At 56.1% G+C, this 18,189-nt stretch overlaps 1 protein-coding gene across 2 annotated transcripts in view; it reads left to right on the forward strand.

Moving 5' to 3' along the window:
* Positions 1 to 16,544, forward strand: part of TRABD2B (TraB domain containing 2B) — a 220,589-nt gene extending 204,045 nt beyond the window's left edge. Inside the window, exons 5-6 of one of the 2 annotated variants that reach the window (XM_082433323.1) lie at positions 2,368 to 2,637; positions 11,029 to 16,544. In XM_082433323.1, the coding sequence (XP_082289449.1) occupies positions 2,368 to 2,637; positions 11,029 to 11,390 (632 nt within the window). In that variant the 3' untranslated portion in view covers positions 11,391 to 16,544. The remainder of the gene's footprint in view (positions 1 to 2,367; positions 2,638 to 11,028) is intronic. The other variant, XM_082433322.1, reaches the window with a different exon arrangement.
* The last annotated feature ends 1,645 nt before the right edge of the window (positions 16,545 to 18,189 follow it).

Here is an 18,189-nt window from a genome sequence, read left to right on the forward strand (position 1 = left end):
CCATGTCCGTGATGTTATAAAATCCAGAGTCCAAAAGAAGCTTGAATAATCATAGCTAATGTTTATTGACTGTTCACTGTGTGTTGGGCTCTAAGCACTTTTAACTCATTAAATCCTCATAACAACCCCGTGAGGCAGGAACTATGAGTATCCCCACCTTAAAATTGAGGAAGCTGAGGCCCAGGGAGGTGAAGCCACTTGCAGAAGGACACACAGCTCATGTCAATGGCAGTCTAGCTCTAGGGCCTTCCTAAGGTCCTCACCACAACCTGTACTGCCTCAGGAGCTGGGGGTGGGGCTCAGGGGTGGGAGGGCTCAGAAATGACTGCAGCCTTGCTCTTCACTCTGCAAAGATGAGTCCTGGGGCCTTGGGCCTCTGGTCTCCCAGCTCCAGGCTGATGCCCTCCCCCGTCTCTGTGGCACTTCTGGAGGAACTTATAAACGTTCTCACCTTGGACTCCTCCCTCTTCTCATCTTCTGAGTCAGCCTGACCAGACCGCTCTTCCTGACCATTGGAGCCCAGCACAGATCAGTTTGTACCGGGCCAAGGATAGGCGTGAGTTGGAGGGATGAGGGACCCAAGGTAGCCTCGGGGACAAGGCCTTCCTCAAGCTCCTCCTCACAGCCCTAAGGACCTCCACCTCAAAGCTCATTGTGTGGGTCCGGACGGGGCGGGGGGCGGGCAGGCCGGCGAGGCTGCCTCGGCTCCTATTCATCTCAGAGTCCGGGCATTAGAACAGGTATCCCCCCACTCCCCGCAGGCCCCGCTCTCAGCCGGAGTCTCCGAGTGCAGGCTGAAGTCCTGTGGGTGGGGTGAGGGGGGCGGGGATGCCGAGGAGGCCCCAACAATAAAAGCCGTCATCAGCCACAGGTGCTTCCTGGATCCGTCTTTTTGTCTGCCTGTTTTGAATTATCTCCCCAGCAGCTGCGGCATCTCCTGGACCCTGGGAATCTGGGGTTGCCGTGGGGGCTGGAGGAGGGCAGGCTGAGCTGATGGCCCTCTGTCCTTCAAGGAGAGAGAAGCCCCTCACCCCATCGTGCCCGCGGGAGCGGAGTCGGGGGACAGCCTCCCTTGGGCGCCGGCTTGCCTTTACAATTCTCGGGACCAGGACCAACTTCCCTCAGGGTCAGATGTCCCCAGAAGGAATTCCGTTTGGACCACAGAGAGGGAAGAATAAAAGGGAGAGGAGCAGAGGGTGTTCCCAGGCCGAGGGGTGTCTGCGCACCGCTGTATGGAATGTGGGGTCCACGCCACACACTTAATCGCACGTCAATGCCTGCTGCAGACAGCTCCGTTTGCTCGAGGGTGACATTAAAGAGAGGCCGGTTCTGTGCCAGGCACTATGTTAAGACCTCGTCTCTTGCATCCTCATGACAACCCTATGAAGTGAGTAGTATTAACTCCGTTTATAGCCAGCTGTTGCTTGGACACTTGTGTCCCTGCCCTTAGTCACCTAGCCTGGAAGGTGCAGAGCCAGGATGTGAACCCGTGTCTGTCTGCCTCCACCTTGAGTTCCACCCAGCTCAACACTGTCCTGCCTCCCCTGAAAAGGCGCTCAGGAGACCAGTGTTGAATGCATGAGTGGATGGTTGGACGAATGGCACAGCAACAACGTTAATATTTCATATTTAAGGAAGTTAATTACTGAAGTGTTTCAGCTGCTATTTGCCAGGCACCGTTCTGAGTGCTTTGCCTGTTTTAACTCACAAAATCATTGTGATGCCGCTAGGAAGTACCAGCTGTAATATCCCCATTTTCCAGAGCAGGAGACTGAGGCACAACACAAGGAAGTTGGGTAATTCGCCTCAAGTCCCTCAGCCAGAGCTTGTTGAATGAACGAGACCCTGACCAAGATCAGATATGCTCCCAGAAACCTGCCCAGGCCTCACTCTCTCACTCCTGCTAGTCTGGGCTCAAATGTCACCAACAGGGACAAGACTGTCCTCCCTGCCAACAACACCCCCTCCCCCCACGGCCCACGCTCTCCCTCCTGCCCCTGCTTCATTTTTCTCCTCAGCAGTTATCACCATCTGACATCCAGCCCATCTTACTCTCTGTCTCCCGCTTCAGAAAGTAAGCGCTAAGAGGGTAGGGGCTTTGTCTATTTTGATCACTACTAACACCATTACCTAAAAAGTTCCTGGTGCCAGGTAGATGCTCCATAAATATCTACTGAATCAATAAATGAAAGAACGAACCAAAGCTCTATCTCGCAACACCAGGCGATGGTTTTCCTGGGTGACCCTCAGCCGGGCCCCCTGGCATCTTCTCCTGCCGTGAAAACATTCCCACTGAATCGCGTGCCCCATCTCACCTGAATGACACGCCCCAACACGCGTGCCTCATGTGCGGTTGCCCCTTTCCAGCCCTGTTGCCCGGAGCCCGGCACCTCCACCCGAGGGGACCTCGGCGAGCCCCGCCCAAGCGACCCCAGCTGCTGCCATCCCTGCGGTCCCCTCGGCAGCCCCCACGGCCCCGCCTGAGGAGGAGGACCCAGCCCTGTCCCCGCACCTCCTGCTCCCCGACAGCCTCAGCCAGCTGGAGGAGTTTGGGCGGCAGAAGAAATGGCACAAGAGGCAGAACAAACACCAGCGGCCGCGGCAGTTCAATGACCTCTGGGTCCGCATCGAGGACAGGTGAGCTGGGAGGGGCAGGTCTACCGGGAGCTGGGCCTCTGTCTGGTCAGCCTACCTGAGACCCTCCCAGGGCCAGACACACTCTGTTATCCGCACGCCCGGCTCTAAGGAAGCGTGGCAGGTGGGTACTCGATCGGAAACTGGCTTGTCCCTGTTCACAGAGGATCCTCCCGTTCATCCTTCGGGGTTCGTAGAGCGCGCTTACACCTGACTTTCCAGTTTTCTCCATTTAAAGGTGAAGGAATAGAAGCTTCCTTCAGGCGCAGTGGACAAAAGTCTGCTTTGCCCTTAGCTTTCTTGGATGCATGATGGGTGCAAAGCGGACCCCATTTGTCCCATGGGCCAGAAGGTGAAAGCAGGAGAAAATGGAACAGGCCGGCCAAATCAGAAAGCTGTGAGCTCTCTGGGCCTGGATGGCCTGAGCAGCCGACACGCTGGCAGGGAGGCTGCAAGAGGTATCCTGTGTGCAAGAGAGACATGGCAGATGATGGCGTGGGCTCTGTCTCGGGAGGGGCTGGGGGATTTGTGATAAAACCTTGTTGGAGATGGGCAGGTGCAGAAATCATCCTACTGTACCGATACCTGTCTGTCCTCTGCTTGTGTGTCTGCCTGCACCACTCCCTTGGCCTGTCTGTCACCAAAGCTCCTGCTGTAACCAAGATGCCGTCTTCCAACCTCCACCTGCAGGCTCAGCACAGAGCGGTCTCCCTTGATTGCACTTTTGGGCAGAAATCTCCACATCTGGTGAACAGCATCACCAGAGCATCCAGGGAGTGACTGTCAGGGAAGGACAGAGTCCTGCCCACTGCAGTAGCCCTGCCCTGGACATTGTGATCCAGCACTGGGCCCTCGGAGACTCAGAGTCTCCACGTGGACCCTAAAAATCATCATCTGGGATTTTCCTCAGCATCCCCAGAAATAATCACCTTGGATACTTGTTAAATAATACCCCAGGCCCCACCACAGACCTCGTGTATTGGAATGTGTGGCACAGGGGCTTGGGAAGCCATGTGCTGAATGTGTACTGGAGTCTTCTGAGCAGCTTTGGGAAACGCGGACCCAGCTCTGCATTTATAGATGGTGAACCAAGGCCCGGGATGGGGGCTTGTCCAGGGTCATACAGGAACCCCCTTCATGACCTTCCCTCAGCCAGGTCTCTGAGTCATAGACAAAAAGTTGACATAGTCCAATCCACTGTCTTAAAGTACAGGGTGTGCGCTGTCTTAAAAAGACTTCCAGCAAGTAAAGTAAGAGTCCATTCCTCCTTTGGGCCTGTGTTGGCTTCAAAGCGCCTAACTTGGGTTCCTGGGAAACGTGCTTCTGCAGAGGCCCCACCGGCCCAGCCTGCCCAAGGTGGAGGCACTGCTGTAGCTATATTGGCCTCGACACAGTTGGCTCGTGTGCCCGGCATGGGCTGCTTCCTTCCCACTGGGAGTGAGGGCACAGAGTTACCAAGAACCACTTCTCAGCCCTGGGGAGGCTCGCAGGCTGCCAGGGAAGCGCTGGCAGCCCATAAAGCACTCCGATCAGGCCATTCCCCCAGGGCCCCGATCAACCCGCTGGGCAACCAGACCCTGCCAGCAGTGGGTCCAGCCCACAGGGTGACCGGAGGCTGGGCTGCCAGCTCCAGCCACGGACCCCCAGCCCCTAACCACGCCTGAAATGTAAATTTCAGCAAATGACTCCAAACAGTTTCCTTTTCACAACACGTCTCTCTGAAACACAGAACCTGGTTTCAGGAGAAGGAAACAGCTTTTCTTTGGCAAGAGGGAACCCCTTCTCAGTCCCAACAGGTAAACTGTGGCTGGATAACTTTCTTCCATCTGGTTGGGTTGGAGAAGGAAATTTCCACCAACCGGCAGCCTATTTGTTGAAAGTTTCTATGCGTCGCAGGGAAGCCAGCCCTGAGGTCCCAGAGGGGCCCAGGTGCAGGGCACAGCTTCTGTCACTCCTGGGTCTCACCCCACCCATCCTCCTAGCATTCCCAAGTTTCCGATTCTCCGAGAGGGAGCAGAGGAGAGCTCTCTGGAGGGAGACCTGGGGCCCATTTGTAGCCCTTCTGACAATATTGTTTTCCTTGGAACTTTAATTCTGTTCAGAGTTTTCTCGTTTGCTTCCCCCTAAATCCCACCAGATCCATCCCCTGTTCTCATCCCCTCTCCCAGCTCATCTTCCACCTGTGATCTTACGGCGGGGCCCTAACAGGTCTCTGGCCCCTAGCAGTGTCCCAGCACATTACCCTCCTCAGCCTGAGATTCCCAGTGGTTTCCCTCGCCCGCCCCACCAAGTAAACTTCCTGCTGCTCAGCCTGGGTGCAGAGCCTTTGCCTCCTTCCCGCCTCACCTGCTGGCCCTCCTCCTGCGGGATACTTGGGCCCCGTCTTGGCCAAGCTGTGTGCTGCCCTGCAGTGGACCATGCACGGCCCACCCCCACCTTTGTCCTTGCTTCTCTCTCTGCGGGGGGTGGATGTGAGTGGACACTTGCTGAGCTCCTGCTGTGCCAGCCACTGACATCCCTCACATCCCCCAGCCCTGTCAAGAGTCCAGGAAGTAGGCTTCACTTGACCAAGAAGGAAACTGAGGCTCAGCGAGGTCAGGTAACTTGCCCAAGATCTTGCAGCAAGTCAGGTATGGAGTCAGAACCTACAGAATCAGGCCTGTCTGATGCTGAGGGCCACATTTGTCCAGCACCACGCAGACGCCCCTGCTGCCCTCGCCTGGCAAGCGTCTCCTCCCTTCTCCCCATCCTCCCCACAGCGTGTTCCCTGTGCTCCTCTCCTGCATCCCATAGCCTCCCCCCGCCGACCGTGGGTATCCCGTGGGTGCCCCTGTCCTGGCACAGTTCCACAGATGGCAGTCGCTCGCTGTGTTTCTAGGCCGGGAGGCCCTGGGGACCAGAGCTGGGCTGGACTTCTCTGGGTCACCGGAGGCCTCGCTGAGGGTTTGTTGACTGCATGCATGAGTGAGACAAGAGGGGAGAGAGTGGGGAGAGGGCCGAAGTGCCACCTGGAGCAGGCTGGCCTCGCCTCGCCCCTCATTACCCCAGATGTAAACACACCGAAGGAAGTTTAGAGAAGCAGCAGCCCGTGGCAGGATGATTTATGGGGACCTGTGAAAGGCACCCGGCATGTGTCCGCAGATGGCTGTGCAGCAGCGGCAGAGTGGTCTCAGGGAACCCCCGCATCTGAGAGCCAGGAGCAGGCAGCAGGGCTGTGACCAGGGAGCACGCCAGGGAGGAGACCATTGCCACGCTAGCTGTGTGCAGGGCACTGCCCCAATCACTCGGATCTGTGACAATCCTTGGTTTCTCCTTTTGCACAGTTAGGGCCTTGACTGACCTCTGGGGGTCATGCCAGCCCTGTTGTTCTCCCAGTCCCCCAGTGGGTTGGACAAACAAGGGAGCAGAGCACTGGGCCATCGGGAAGGACAGTCATGAGGGGGCAGGTGCAGGGAAGAGAGCGTTTCCCGGGCTCCGGGCATGGCCGGAAGCCAGGTGCAGAGGTGGGCGTCTGTATGTGGTGGCTGCAGAGGCCTGTAGGTGCCACCATGCACGGGCGGGGGTGCAGGACACACATGCACAGGGGGTCATTGGCCTCCTGGGCCTCGGTTTCTCCAGAGGTTTGAGCAGATGGCCCGAGCCCCCGCAGAGGGGAAGAGAACCGTTTCCCCTACGCCTGGGCCCCTGGGAGGGCTCTGCACGCCTCCCTCTGACCTGTCATCCTGCCCTGAGGTTCTCCAGCTCACCTTTCCCCCAGCACAGCCAGGCTTTCTCCTGGTACCTTACAGCGTGCTCAGCATCTCTGCATGAGGCCAGGACCTCGTCTGATTAGAGGACGATGCGCCCAGGAGAAATGGGGAGCAGGGTCACTCGGTGGATAAAAGCACAGATGAATTCAGGCAGAATCCCCAGCCCCTCCTCGTACTTGCTCGGAGGCTTAGAATAAAAAGATGGTGCTTATAAAGCGGTGAGCTGGCCTCAGACCCCTGGTGACACTCAGTAACAGCTGTCCCCAGTGTTGGTAGCTGACTCTTAGAGTCTGGTCTAGGATGCCACACGCCCCATCTCCCAGCAGGAAGCGGCTCCTGGGCCTTCAGTGCGTATTAGGCTTAAAGGAGCCCCTGGGTGAGCACATCGTTAAACAGGAGCGAGTTGGCTACATGCAGGGTGCCCAGCCCGTGTCCAGTGCTGGTGGGGATAGAGCAGGAAGAGTCGTGGGTCATGGCCGGACCCTGTGGCGCAGCCGAAAGAGCCCTGGAGTCACGGCCACTCTGCCTGTGCCTGGCGAGGAATCCAGCCAGCGAGGGCTGGAGGGCTGGGGGCCCTGAGGGGCGAAGTGACCCAGTGAGGGGAACGTGAAGGCATTCCCAGCAGAGAAGACCATGTGGCCAAAGGCCTGGAGGCTGGCGTGGGCCTTAGGTACCAGGACAGGGAGCTGTGGGCAAGCCGGTCACTTTAGACCTCTGCCTGCGTCTGACCGGTCTGCCCAGACAGTTCCAGCCGGATCACATCGCGAGCTCCACCCCAGCCAGCAGGGCCACCAGTCAGCCGGGCCCTCGTGCCCCCAGCTGCATCTCCACTTCGTCTCCTCGGAATCCTCTGAGGAACCCACCACCTTTGTATTGCAAGAAAGCCACAGCTCCAAGACTCCCCAGACCCAGCCCTGATGGCTCTTAGAGACCCTCTAGTGCCAGGATTGGGGCCCTACTCCAGGAAGCCCTACAGATGAGACTTGAGGCAGCCAGCTGACACGTCTCAGGCACCAGCCCTGCTTTCCTGTGCTTTATACCTTGGGCTTCTGCCTATGATCTCACTTCTGGCTTCTGCTGCTAGAAAACATTTTAAAGTCCGAGGGTCTGATCCCGCTCCTTCGTTGTACACACGGGGAAGCTGAGGCCTAGAGGGCAGGACCTGCCCAAAGTCACGCAGCAAACGGGGACATCGGGCTCTGCCTTCCACCCAGACAGAGGGCCTTTTCCCACACAAGGGGCCCTGTCGGCTCCGAGCGCACTCGGCCCTTGGTGCCAGCCGTCTGCGGAGCCTGGGAACACTCAGAGTGTTTGGTTTGGCTTCGAGGCCACTTTGCCATGAGACGCTGTTCCCCAGCATGGGCCTGGGGTGGGGCTGGGATCTGGACTGGGCTTTGTGAGCAGAGTGGGCCCAAGAGGTGGGGGCATTTGGAGGGGCTTTCTGTCCACACCCCACTAACCTCACCCCGTTTTCCTGGGACTCCTTCCAAGCAATAATTCCCCCACTCAGGATCCAAGGGGGAGTTTGCATCTTTGGTTTTCAAAGTGTGAAAGCAAATGCCTTTGGGCGCCTTGTGAGACATAGTTTTCATGATTCCTACTTGGTCCTTCTTCTGACGGCGGGGGCTGCTGGGCCCCTCTCTGGGCACCCCAAGTGGCAGCTGAGCCTCCTCTCCTGAGGCCAGCCTTCCTGGCCTCCCAGCTGCTCGGGCTGGAAAGAGGGGGCAGCAGCTGGGAGGAACCCTTCATTAGAAAAGAAGGGGAGGGAAGGGACCGCGGTAGTGATCCTGCTGGGTGTGGGCACAATACCCTCCAGGGGCTGAGGCCACAGGGGGCCTCCTCTCTGACCCTGGCAAGCCTCCACCCATGGGTGTGCGAGGTCTCTGCAGAAGAACCATGCTTCACTCCCGTGCTCTCTGTCTCCGCAGTTAGGGACGGCACCACAGCCCAGCTGGGGCTGGGGAGGCAGACAGCCTGGTGCACGTCTTCAGGCTCAGTTTCCCCATCTTGAAAATGGGAATAATGATAAGATGACACATGTATAGCATCAAGCACAGTGTCTGCCGGCACACAGGAAGTGCTCCATAAATGGAGGATGCTTTTAGTGAGAGAGATAAGGACACACACATAATAATAGCGCTAAAAATAGCCAACACCATACATCACTTCCGGTGCGCCTGGCAATGTTCTAAGCACCTTACACATGAAACCCATTCAAACCTCGTGCGCATAAATAGGTGCCAATGACACAGTGTGATCAGTGAGAAATGCGCAAGGCTTCATGGGAGCCTCAACTCTCCCAGGTGGCCTTAGGGGCAGGAGGACAGATCAAAGAGGCCTCCAGGTGAGGAGACATTGAATCAGGCCTTCAAAGGTGAGTCAGGAAATGGCAGCAGGACATTAGGTGTGACTGGGGATGGTGGTGTGTGCTGGGAGAGCCCAGAAAGGTGAGGTCAGCCTGCACCAGGTCATGTGAGAGGTCTTGGGTGCTCTGAAGGCCGGCATGGGGTGAGAGGTACAATGTGCCGGATTTGGGGGAGTCATAAGGGGCATTCGAAGCTGCCTGGTCTGCCCCCTCCCTTCCGGTGCTTCCCACACAATTTCTGTTCAGGAACACCTTCCTGCCACCCATGGTGTGTGACAAACATTTGCTCCCTCCTCTCCTGATTAGTTCTCTGGGAATTTCTACAGACAGAGGAACACACATCACAACTGTAGAGTCCAGGGTGAGAAGGACCTCACACAAGGATGTGGTGGGTTCCCGCGGCCACAGCATGACCAGGACTAGAGCAGAGGGGGAGGGACAGGGCAGGGAGTGACAAGCCCCTCCTTTTCTGAGGGCACACGGACACGGATGCCAGAGCAGAGGTCCCAGACCCCGTGCAGGCAGGGATGTTCTTGTGACCCCCAGGCTCCCCTGCCCACCACCCCCTGAGGCTGAACCAGCCTGTGTGAGAGGGTCCGGCCGGGACAGAGGTGGGGCTGGGCTGCAGTGGTGATGATTACAGAGCTCACCGTGGTGATATGGCCAGTTGTCGGGGCCTCATGCCCAGCATGTGGAAACATGGCCAGGGTGGACCGGGGAGGGGGGGGATCCCAGCTGACCTGGGGAGTGAATGGCCCATGAGGGAGGGAGGGTAAGCACTGGAGAGCAGGCAGCGTCCCACGTGGAGGAGGCTGCGCGCTCTGCAGATGCCCAGGGAGGGGCAAGCTTCCTGCCCCGCCATCAACTGCTGGTGAGCACCCACTGGGCGCCCGCTTCAGATCCTGTCCCTGCCGTGTGTCCTGGAGCAAGTTACTTACCCTCTCTGTGCCTTGGTTTCTTCACAAGTAAAATGGGATAATAGTCTTACCTGCCTCGTAGTGTTGTCATGAGGATTAGATGTTAACGGGTCCTACGTGCTGGGCACAGACGCCGCCAGGAGCGCCCTCAGCCATGTGCAAGCTGGACTCGCGGCCTTCACGGCTGACTGCAGTGTCACCTCTTCCAGGAGGCCATCCGGGCTCCACATTGGGTTGGGGCCCCTCTGTGCGCCCCCTGCCCCTGGCCTTCCCCTCCCATCTTTGACCCTCTGGGGTGATGGGGTTTGTCGGATCCTCCCCCTGCATCTCCCTCTGCCTCCTGCCCCCAGGGGCTGCACAGGGCAGGTGTGGGCCCACCGCTTCTGGGGCCCAGCCCTTTCCTTCATCCCAGAGCCTTCTCCCCCTTGGTCTCTCTTTGTTATGCCTCCGTCACTGTCAACTCTCTTCCCCAGTCCCTGTCCTGCTCTCTGCCCCTCTCTTTGTTCATCATTTCCTATCTCTCTCTCCAGGACCTGAGCCGGTAACCTGGTCCTGGCCCCTGCCCTTCCCCCGACTTCCCGATGCCACCAAGTGCTGGCCTCGGCCCACCAGTTCCTTCTGCACTCCATCTCTTTTTATTTCTCTGTCTCGGTACTTCCCTCTCTTTCACGTAGGCTTCCTTGAGCCAAGAACCTCACCCATGACCTCCAAACTGGCTTCTATTTTTATAAGTTCATGAGGGACCACCTTCACTGACACTCCCTGTGATTAGGCAGAGTGAGGCCACCAGGGCGCCTGCCCCCCGAGGGGCCGCCCCGTTCCCTCTGTGACCTGGCCCAGGGAGCCTCGCTGAGCCTCCGTTTTCTCGTCTGGTGAAAGGGGGTGGTGCGGCCCGTCGAACGTTTGTTTTGAGGACCAGAGATGCTACTTATAAAGTGCGGATTCCCAGGGGGCGCTCAGTAAACGATAGCCGTGATAATGAGGGTGAGATGGGGCGGTTGTTTGTGTGTTTTGTTTTGTTTTCTGTTTATTTCAGACTGGGGAGGGGAGGGCAGCAGGAGGCCAGGGGCACCTGCATGCAGAGGTGTGAGGGCTGCCTGCTGCAGCGTGACCCCAGATGGGTCTCCTCCGAAACACTTCTCTTCTCTCTGCCTGGGACCAAGTACTCTTGAGTGGTCACCCTTGAGGCCGGCTGTGTGGCTCTGGGCTGTTCACTTTCCCTGTCTGAGCCCTTTGTTTCCTTCTCCATTTTATGAGGAAAAAACCAGATTCAATAAAAAGTTGGATCTGAACCCAAAGACCACAGCCCAGGACAAGGCTGCTGAGAGGCTGTTCCACGTTCCACGTATTTTTCTCCCTCCAGCACCACCGCCTCGCCACCACCACTGCCCTTCCAGACCACGCACAGCTCCGGAACGGCCAAGCCCCCCTTCCAGCTGTCCGACCCACGCCAGCAGCAGGAAGAGCCGGGGCTGGCCAGCAGCTCAGCGCCCAGCCGCTCACAGCCCGCCCTGGGCCTCCTCCCCGCCATTGCTGCCGGCATCACAGCCCCCTTCCTGCTGCACACCCTCGGGCTCTCCTGACCTCGGCCGCCCGCCTCCCTGCCGGGTGCAGAGAAAGAAGCCAGAGAAACCGACGGGAGGGTCTGCGGCCACACCCACGGCCCCTGCCACCACCTCCAGGGGTGCCGGACACCTCATGGGTAGTCCAGACGGGATCCGTTAGAACACTAGAGCTTTATTGTACCCGAGTTACATCTTCTTTTTTGTAGAAGGATCTTAATTTCCCATAGTGCTATGGGGCTGTTTTGTAAAATATGTGTCCATATTAAAAAAGGAAAATGTATTTATTCTACTGATAAAACTATTTTTATGTGGCCAATGTTAATAACACTTTAACTAGCCCCATCGCCAACCCAGGAGGTGAACCCAGGTTGCCAGGATGTCTGCGACCTCATGGGGACCGTGGCTTTGAACTGGCTTGCTTCTGGATCAGCGGAAGCCTCCAGCAACCAGGTTTGGCTTCCCCCACTGCGGGGACCTCAGAGGGAGGGGCAGGCAGACAGGCTTAGCTTTTGTGAAGCTGGATTTGGGAGCCAGAGATGTGAACGCTAACGGTCCTTCCTTCCCCTGGATGCATCCTGGGGCTGGGATGGTACTTTAGGAAAGAGAATGCTGCTATTTTGAAAACCCTGAGTGTCTGTGAACTGGCCCTCCAGACCTCTTGGTATGTGTTCCAGCCAAAGCACTTGGGTGGGGGAAGGGATGTTGGTGCTGAAGGAAGTGGTCCCACAGCCCCACGTGACACATGGTTAAACTCGCCAAAGAGAGTAAGGTTGTTGCCCCAGGTCACAAAGCAAGTGGGAGATCCGGGCCATGAGTCCAGACCTCCCTGTTCTGGTATCGTTAATCCAGTTTGGCTTACAGGAGAGGCTGTTGAAGTCACGGCCAAGTGGAGTGAGCTGAGCCGAAGGACAGGAGTGGGCACTGAAGGGCAGTTTTAGAGGCAGGGCCTCTAGGAATCCCATGGTAATGATACTTGTAATGAGAGCTGCCATTTGTCCAGAGCCTGCAGTGTGGCAGGCATTTTGCACATTCACTTTATCACAGATCCTCACGCCAGTTCTGTGAGATGTAATCGGCCCCATTTCACAGATGAGGAAACTGAACCCCCATAAGAGATAAAGGGACTTGTTCAATGTCACCCAACCCGGACGTGGCCCTAGATCAGTGTGATTCAAAAGCAATGCTTGTCTCCTAGACCATAGTCTGTTGTGGTCTCTTTGCACAGGGAATCTCCAAGGGAGGCAGGTCTCACCCAGATGGGCCAGCTCACACTTCTTACTCCAGCCAAAGAGACCACTTGGCTACAGTAATCATGTTGGTCCCTCTAGCCAAAGGGCTCTGGCAACAGGCTCTCCCACGTGTCCCATGTCCCGACTTGTCGTATCTTGAAGCCGATGAGAGGTTTTCCTGCCGAATCAGAGAGGCTGGAGGATAGCTGTGATGGGCCTGATAAGGCAGAGCAGCCAAAGGGGGGCAAGCAGGCCACTGAGACTCAGAGAAACTGACCAGCTTCTCTGTCCTCAAGGTGGTGGCTGAGAAGGCAGAGGACCCAGGTTGGTTGCCTCCCAGCCCTGAACCCTCACTGGGCTGGCAGCTCATCAGTTACAGAGTCCTGGAACCCAAGAGCAGAAAGGGCCCCTCGTTTGACAGATAATAACAGTGAGAGTAAAAATAAGGCCCAGAGAGGTGAGGCATTTCCCCAAGGCTGCACAGCTGAGCAGGTCTGCTGACTCCCAGCTCAGTGCTCCCCAGCATGACTGCACCATGGGCTTCCCTGGCAGGCCTGGTAGTGTCTGATTAGAATCAGGGCCATTGTGCCCAGCTTGGCAGCTGTCTCCCTTCTGAGACAGTAGAATTCTGGGCAGCTCGTTGGATGGTCAGAAGTCCCACAGGCATCTTGGCAGGCAGCTGAATTCTTTTTAGCTCTGACCCAGATGGATGTGTTTGAACTTGAGATCTGGCAGGAGCCCTGAGCTCTGCTTCAGAGGGTCCAGCCAGCCCCATGGGTACCACACTGTAAACTGAACTTGACCCCAGCCAAGGCTGGAGTCCGTTTATCCTTGGCAGAAATGTGACTTCCTATTTCTGAGCAGGAAGGGGCTTAGCTGACTTATAAAGCAGACTCAGAAGGCCTGCTGGACATCAAATACATCGCGCAGAGTGCTATTTGGATGAGATAAGTGTAAAGGAATTAGAAACACACAGGCCAGATTTCCCGCTGTTCAGGGCAGAGTGTGGCATGAGATGTATTGAGATGGAGCTTGAGGTTAATTAAAGATGAAGCATTTGGTAAACAGTCCACGCATCTGACCGCATGCCCAGATCTGTACCAGGCACGGGGCCAAAGAGGTAAATTAATGCAGTGTGTGATTATCAAACACACACAGTGCCAGGCTCTGTGTTGGGGCCAAATCTAGCCGCCTTCCTTGGCCTAGAGGAACTCATCATCAAGATGCAACAAGCAGCCCAATCCTAGGTTCTTAGAAGGAACTTTAAAGGTCATTCTGTCCAGGCCTGTGATCACAGGCAGATGCCCCCAGATCCCTCCTCTGGGCAGGTTGGGAGATCCTAAACTCTCCCTCCACCAAGCACTCGAGTGTTTAAAGAAAGCCACGTGGGCAGCTGATGGATGGGCCAATTGATCAGGTAGACATGTGCTGATGGGACAGCCAGAGCCAGTGTGAGTTAGGCAGACGTCTGCAGCCTAAGTTCACTGGTCCCTGAGGACCACCCGCTGGCCAGGGTTTGAAATGAACTGAACTTGCTGACATATGTCGCAGAAGACCCGAGGCACATGTACAGAAATCTGCATGGCTGGGGCACTTGAATTCTCTCTTCCTGGGCCCGGGAACCATCATCCCATCCACAGCCACTCACGTGCTTTGGATGATCTATCCACCACTGCTGACATTTTTTCCAGCACATTCTGTGTGCCTCACCTCATAAAATGCCCCTGTTGCTCTGAGAGCATCACGTCCACGTCTTGAGACTTTTACATTTGACCTTGAGGCAGGCAGAGAAGATCAAGGACTGAGAGCCAGCATGTCAGTGGTGGCCCTGGGTCCTGTCTCTCAGGACGACTGACTAAATGACCAAGGGGTTTTCTGGGTCAGGTCAGAATGGCCCTGTCTCCTAATCTCCCTCTGGGCTGTTCTGAGCACCAGCAGCCCGGTGAAGGCAGGGACGGTAAAGGTGTGTGAGTCAAGCTGCAGGGAGCTGCAGAGGGCCACTGAGGGCCCCTCCGGCTCTGAGAGTCAAAGATCTAGAGTCTATGAAGCATGGAAGCTTGTGCCGACTGGCAAGTTTGCCTTTGCACAGAAAAACTATGACCGGATTTTCCTCACACTAAATGCTCTGTCACCCAGTTCCTGGCCTCAGCTAGATTTGGGCTGGCCCAGGGACTCAGGACCCTTGTCCCACCTGCCCAGTCTCCATCCTGGGGCCATGATCACAAGGGATCCCAAAGAAAGGTCCTCCACCAAAGGGAAAGTATAGGAAAATGCCATGAAGGACAAGAGAGGTTCTACCTGGGAATTGCAGCTTTGCTGGTACCCTGTGTGGCAGAGAACAGAACTGGGGCTGGTGACGTGTTCCTCAGCCTGGCTTTCTACACCCTCCACAATCAGACCCTGCTGACCATGCCAGCCTCGCTTCTCATCTCTCCCACTCTGTGCCTGGCCAGACTGAAGCATATTTGTCATTTCCAGAATAGACAGGATGTTTCACACATGCTGCTTCCTAGGCCTGGAAACGCCCTTCTATCACCCTTAATTGCTCATCCTTTGAGGATCAACTCAGGTAGCACCTCCTCCAGGAAGCCTTCTGTGTTGAGACCATCTATGCCTCTGTTCTCCTATCATACTGTGAGCTCCTCGATGGCAAGGATCATGTGAATTCATCTTTGTATCCTCATCAGACATAAAGATGGCACTCAAGAGATGTGTAGAGAGGGACGGAGGAAGAAAGGAATGAAGGAAAGAAAGAAGAAGAGAGGCAGACCTTAACTCTGCTAGTGGAATAGTCTTTGCAAAGCCAAAGCTGTGGGAAGATGGCAGGTGCCCCTAGAAGTGCTGAGTTTCCCGTCAGGAGCAGTGTATGAGCAGGGGCAGTAGCACACTGGCTGGAGACGTGGCAGGAGAGTTGAAGTCTTGGCAAGGGAGTGGGGTAGGGTCCCTCCTGGCTCTTTAATGCTCAGGTTCTTTGGACATTGTTATTTTTCCAAAAATTCATCTAAGCAGCCAAAAAAATCACCCGGCCTGGCTGTCTAAACCAGTAAGTTTCAGAAATCAGTCCAGCCTCACCTCCCCGCCCGCCCCCCACCCCCTTTCTTCAACAGCCCAGCCGGGCCTGACGGGAATTGGCAGGCTTGCCTGCTGCCCTGGGGCAGGGGGACTTCTAGGCAGTGGGGAAGGGCTGGACGGGAACCTAAGCCCCTGTTCCCAGCCCAGAGCTCCTTCCTTCCCCGCCCCACCCGACCCTGGGGGAGAGAAAAGGGGGATATGAGAACTGACTGAGCCCTGCCTGGCCCTTTCCCAGGGCCATCAGCACACCCTCAGCTCTTCCTGCTGTGTCTCCAAACGTGGGCTCTCCCTTGCCAGAGATATTCTAGATACTCCTTCACGTTGCTGAGTGACCTGGGGCAAGTCCCTGCCCCTCTCTGAGCCTCTATCTCTTCATCTGTCAAGCAGAGACTTTGTTTCCTGCTTGGACTGTTCTAGGGGTCTGGGGGAGCCCCGGGGCTCCACAGTCTTGAGGCTCCACAAAGGTGAGGTGCCGCCCCCTCCCCAGGCCCAGTGCTCGGCTTTCCTCCCAGGACCTGTGGGCCGCCATGGGACGGGGAGCATGTGGCAGGCAAGGAAGGGAAAGAGTAGCACGCCTCAAAGGGCCCCTCCATCCCAAGTCCCATTGCGGGGAAAGTGGGCTTTGAACAAGACCCAAGTCAAAGAAGTTTGCGGCGGGGCTCTCAGACATCTTGGGCCCCCATTGGCTGGGGCAGCAGGGGCTGATTCTTGGCCAAGAGATGTCCTAGGCCAGAGCAGGGGAAGCCAGATCCCCTGCCCCATTCCTGGGCCTCAAAGAGACTGCAGGACGTCCTGGCCTGACTCTCACTGTGTGACACAAGCTTCAAATCTTAATGTATTGGAAAGGTATTCGTGCTGTTGTTCTTTCAGTCACCTCTTCCCCTCACCTCTGTGAATTCTCATGAAGAGTTCTTTAAGAATATAATAGAAGACAAAGAAAGATGCTATTAAAGTTATTTTGCCAAAAATATTTTTGTAGCATAATATATTAATAAAAGACATGATGACTTTAACGTGATGGTGTCTCTGCATGCCGATGTCTCCCCTCCTACTGCCGGGGAACGTGTGGGAAATCGCCTTTCCTGGGAGGCCCAGGACCTGAGGCGGTGACGCAGAGGAACTGGCATGGGCCCGTTTTCCACGCAAAAACACAGGCAGGTTCTGGGAGGGTAGTTTGGGGAGGGGTCCAGTGGCTCAAGAGGCTCCATGCCAAGTGGGGTCTGGAGAGCCCTCTCCAGCCATGTTCACCTGAGCAACCAACCTAGAACCTGGCTTCACCCTCGGGGCCCCCTCTCTCTCAATCCTCACTCACCAACACCTACTGATTCGACTTCATTAATCCCTCCACCTCTCTCCACCCTGGTCCAGGCCTCCTCACCCTCCCCTGCCCCCTACAGCTGTGTCCCTTCCGGCCCACTCTCTCCCCTGCAGCTAAAGTGAGCTCTGTAAACCACAACAATGACCACGAACCTCCCTGGCTTTTTAAAACTCACCCATGTCTCCTCACTGTTCCCAGGACAAAGGTCAAGGTCACACAAGGGGCTCTGAGACCAGGCCCCTGCCCATGTCCCCAGCATGAAATTCTCATCTTACCCATTCCTCTCCCAGTTTTCAACACTCCAGGGTTGCTGGCTGCCTCAGTGTTTCCTGAACTCTTCCTGCTTGTCCCCATCTTCTGCCTTTGCACACACTGTTCCCCCAGCGCCCCTTGTCTTTCTGCATCTCTACCCCTCGCTCATCACTCCTACACATCCTGCATGACCCAGCTACAGTGGTATCTGCTCCACGAGGCTTCCTCGACTCCTCAAGCCAAGTTAGCCCCTCCTCCCCTCCGTCACCACAGCACCGCATCCGCTGTGTACCTGGGTTGTACGGAAATGACCTTCATGTGCCCGTCCTTCGCCTTGGCTTCCAGGGGCCAGCACCGTGGTTGGTCATCTCTGTGTTGTCAAAGCACAGGATTTGACATCTAGTGGGTGCTCGTGGAAGAAAGACAGTCAATGAAGAAGGAAAGGAAGAAGAATGGGAGGGAAGACTTCAGGTAAAATATAGAGCTTTTATATCATATCAGACATCACACTTCAAGTATTAGCTGGCTGGGATCTGCACAAGGGGTCTGTGCTGCAGGGTCCACCAGGGAAGAAAACATAGCCCCTGGGACTTGGTGGGGGAAGGCGGGCCGGTCACTGAGAAGTTTGGAGTGGGCGAGGTCTCTAGTTCTGAAACCCCGGAGCCTTCACCAGAGGCGATTCATTGGCCATGGTTAACGAGTCCTTGCTGGCTCCTACAAGAGTAATGCGGACTGCACGTGGGGACCCCACCCCCAGGTAAAGGTGATGACGCAACTGGAAGCTAACGTTGGTTGAGCATCTATTATGCATCAGACAACATTCTACACATTTATGTCTTAGATTATTTTATTCTCACAACTATTCTTCCTTAACTATATTACAGATGAAGTGACTGAGACACAGAGACGTTAAGTAACTAGTACACAATCACACAGCTTGTAAATACTGGAGCCAGGATTGGAACCCAAGTGGTTAAGCTCCAGGACTATTCTCTTAACCTTTGCTCAACTATGCTGTGCTGTCATGTGTGGGCTGCAGCCTGTGAGGTGGGCAAGGAGGCCTCTGCATCCCCATTTCACAGGCCAGG

Source organism: Balaenoptera physalus, assembly GCF_965194825.1.
Source record: "Balaenoptera physalus genome assembly, chromosome: 1".
Taxonomy (NCBI): Eukaryota; Metazoa; Chordata; class Mammalia; order Artiodactyla; family Balaenopteridae; genus Balaenoptera; species Balaenoptera physalus.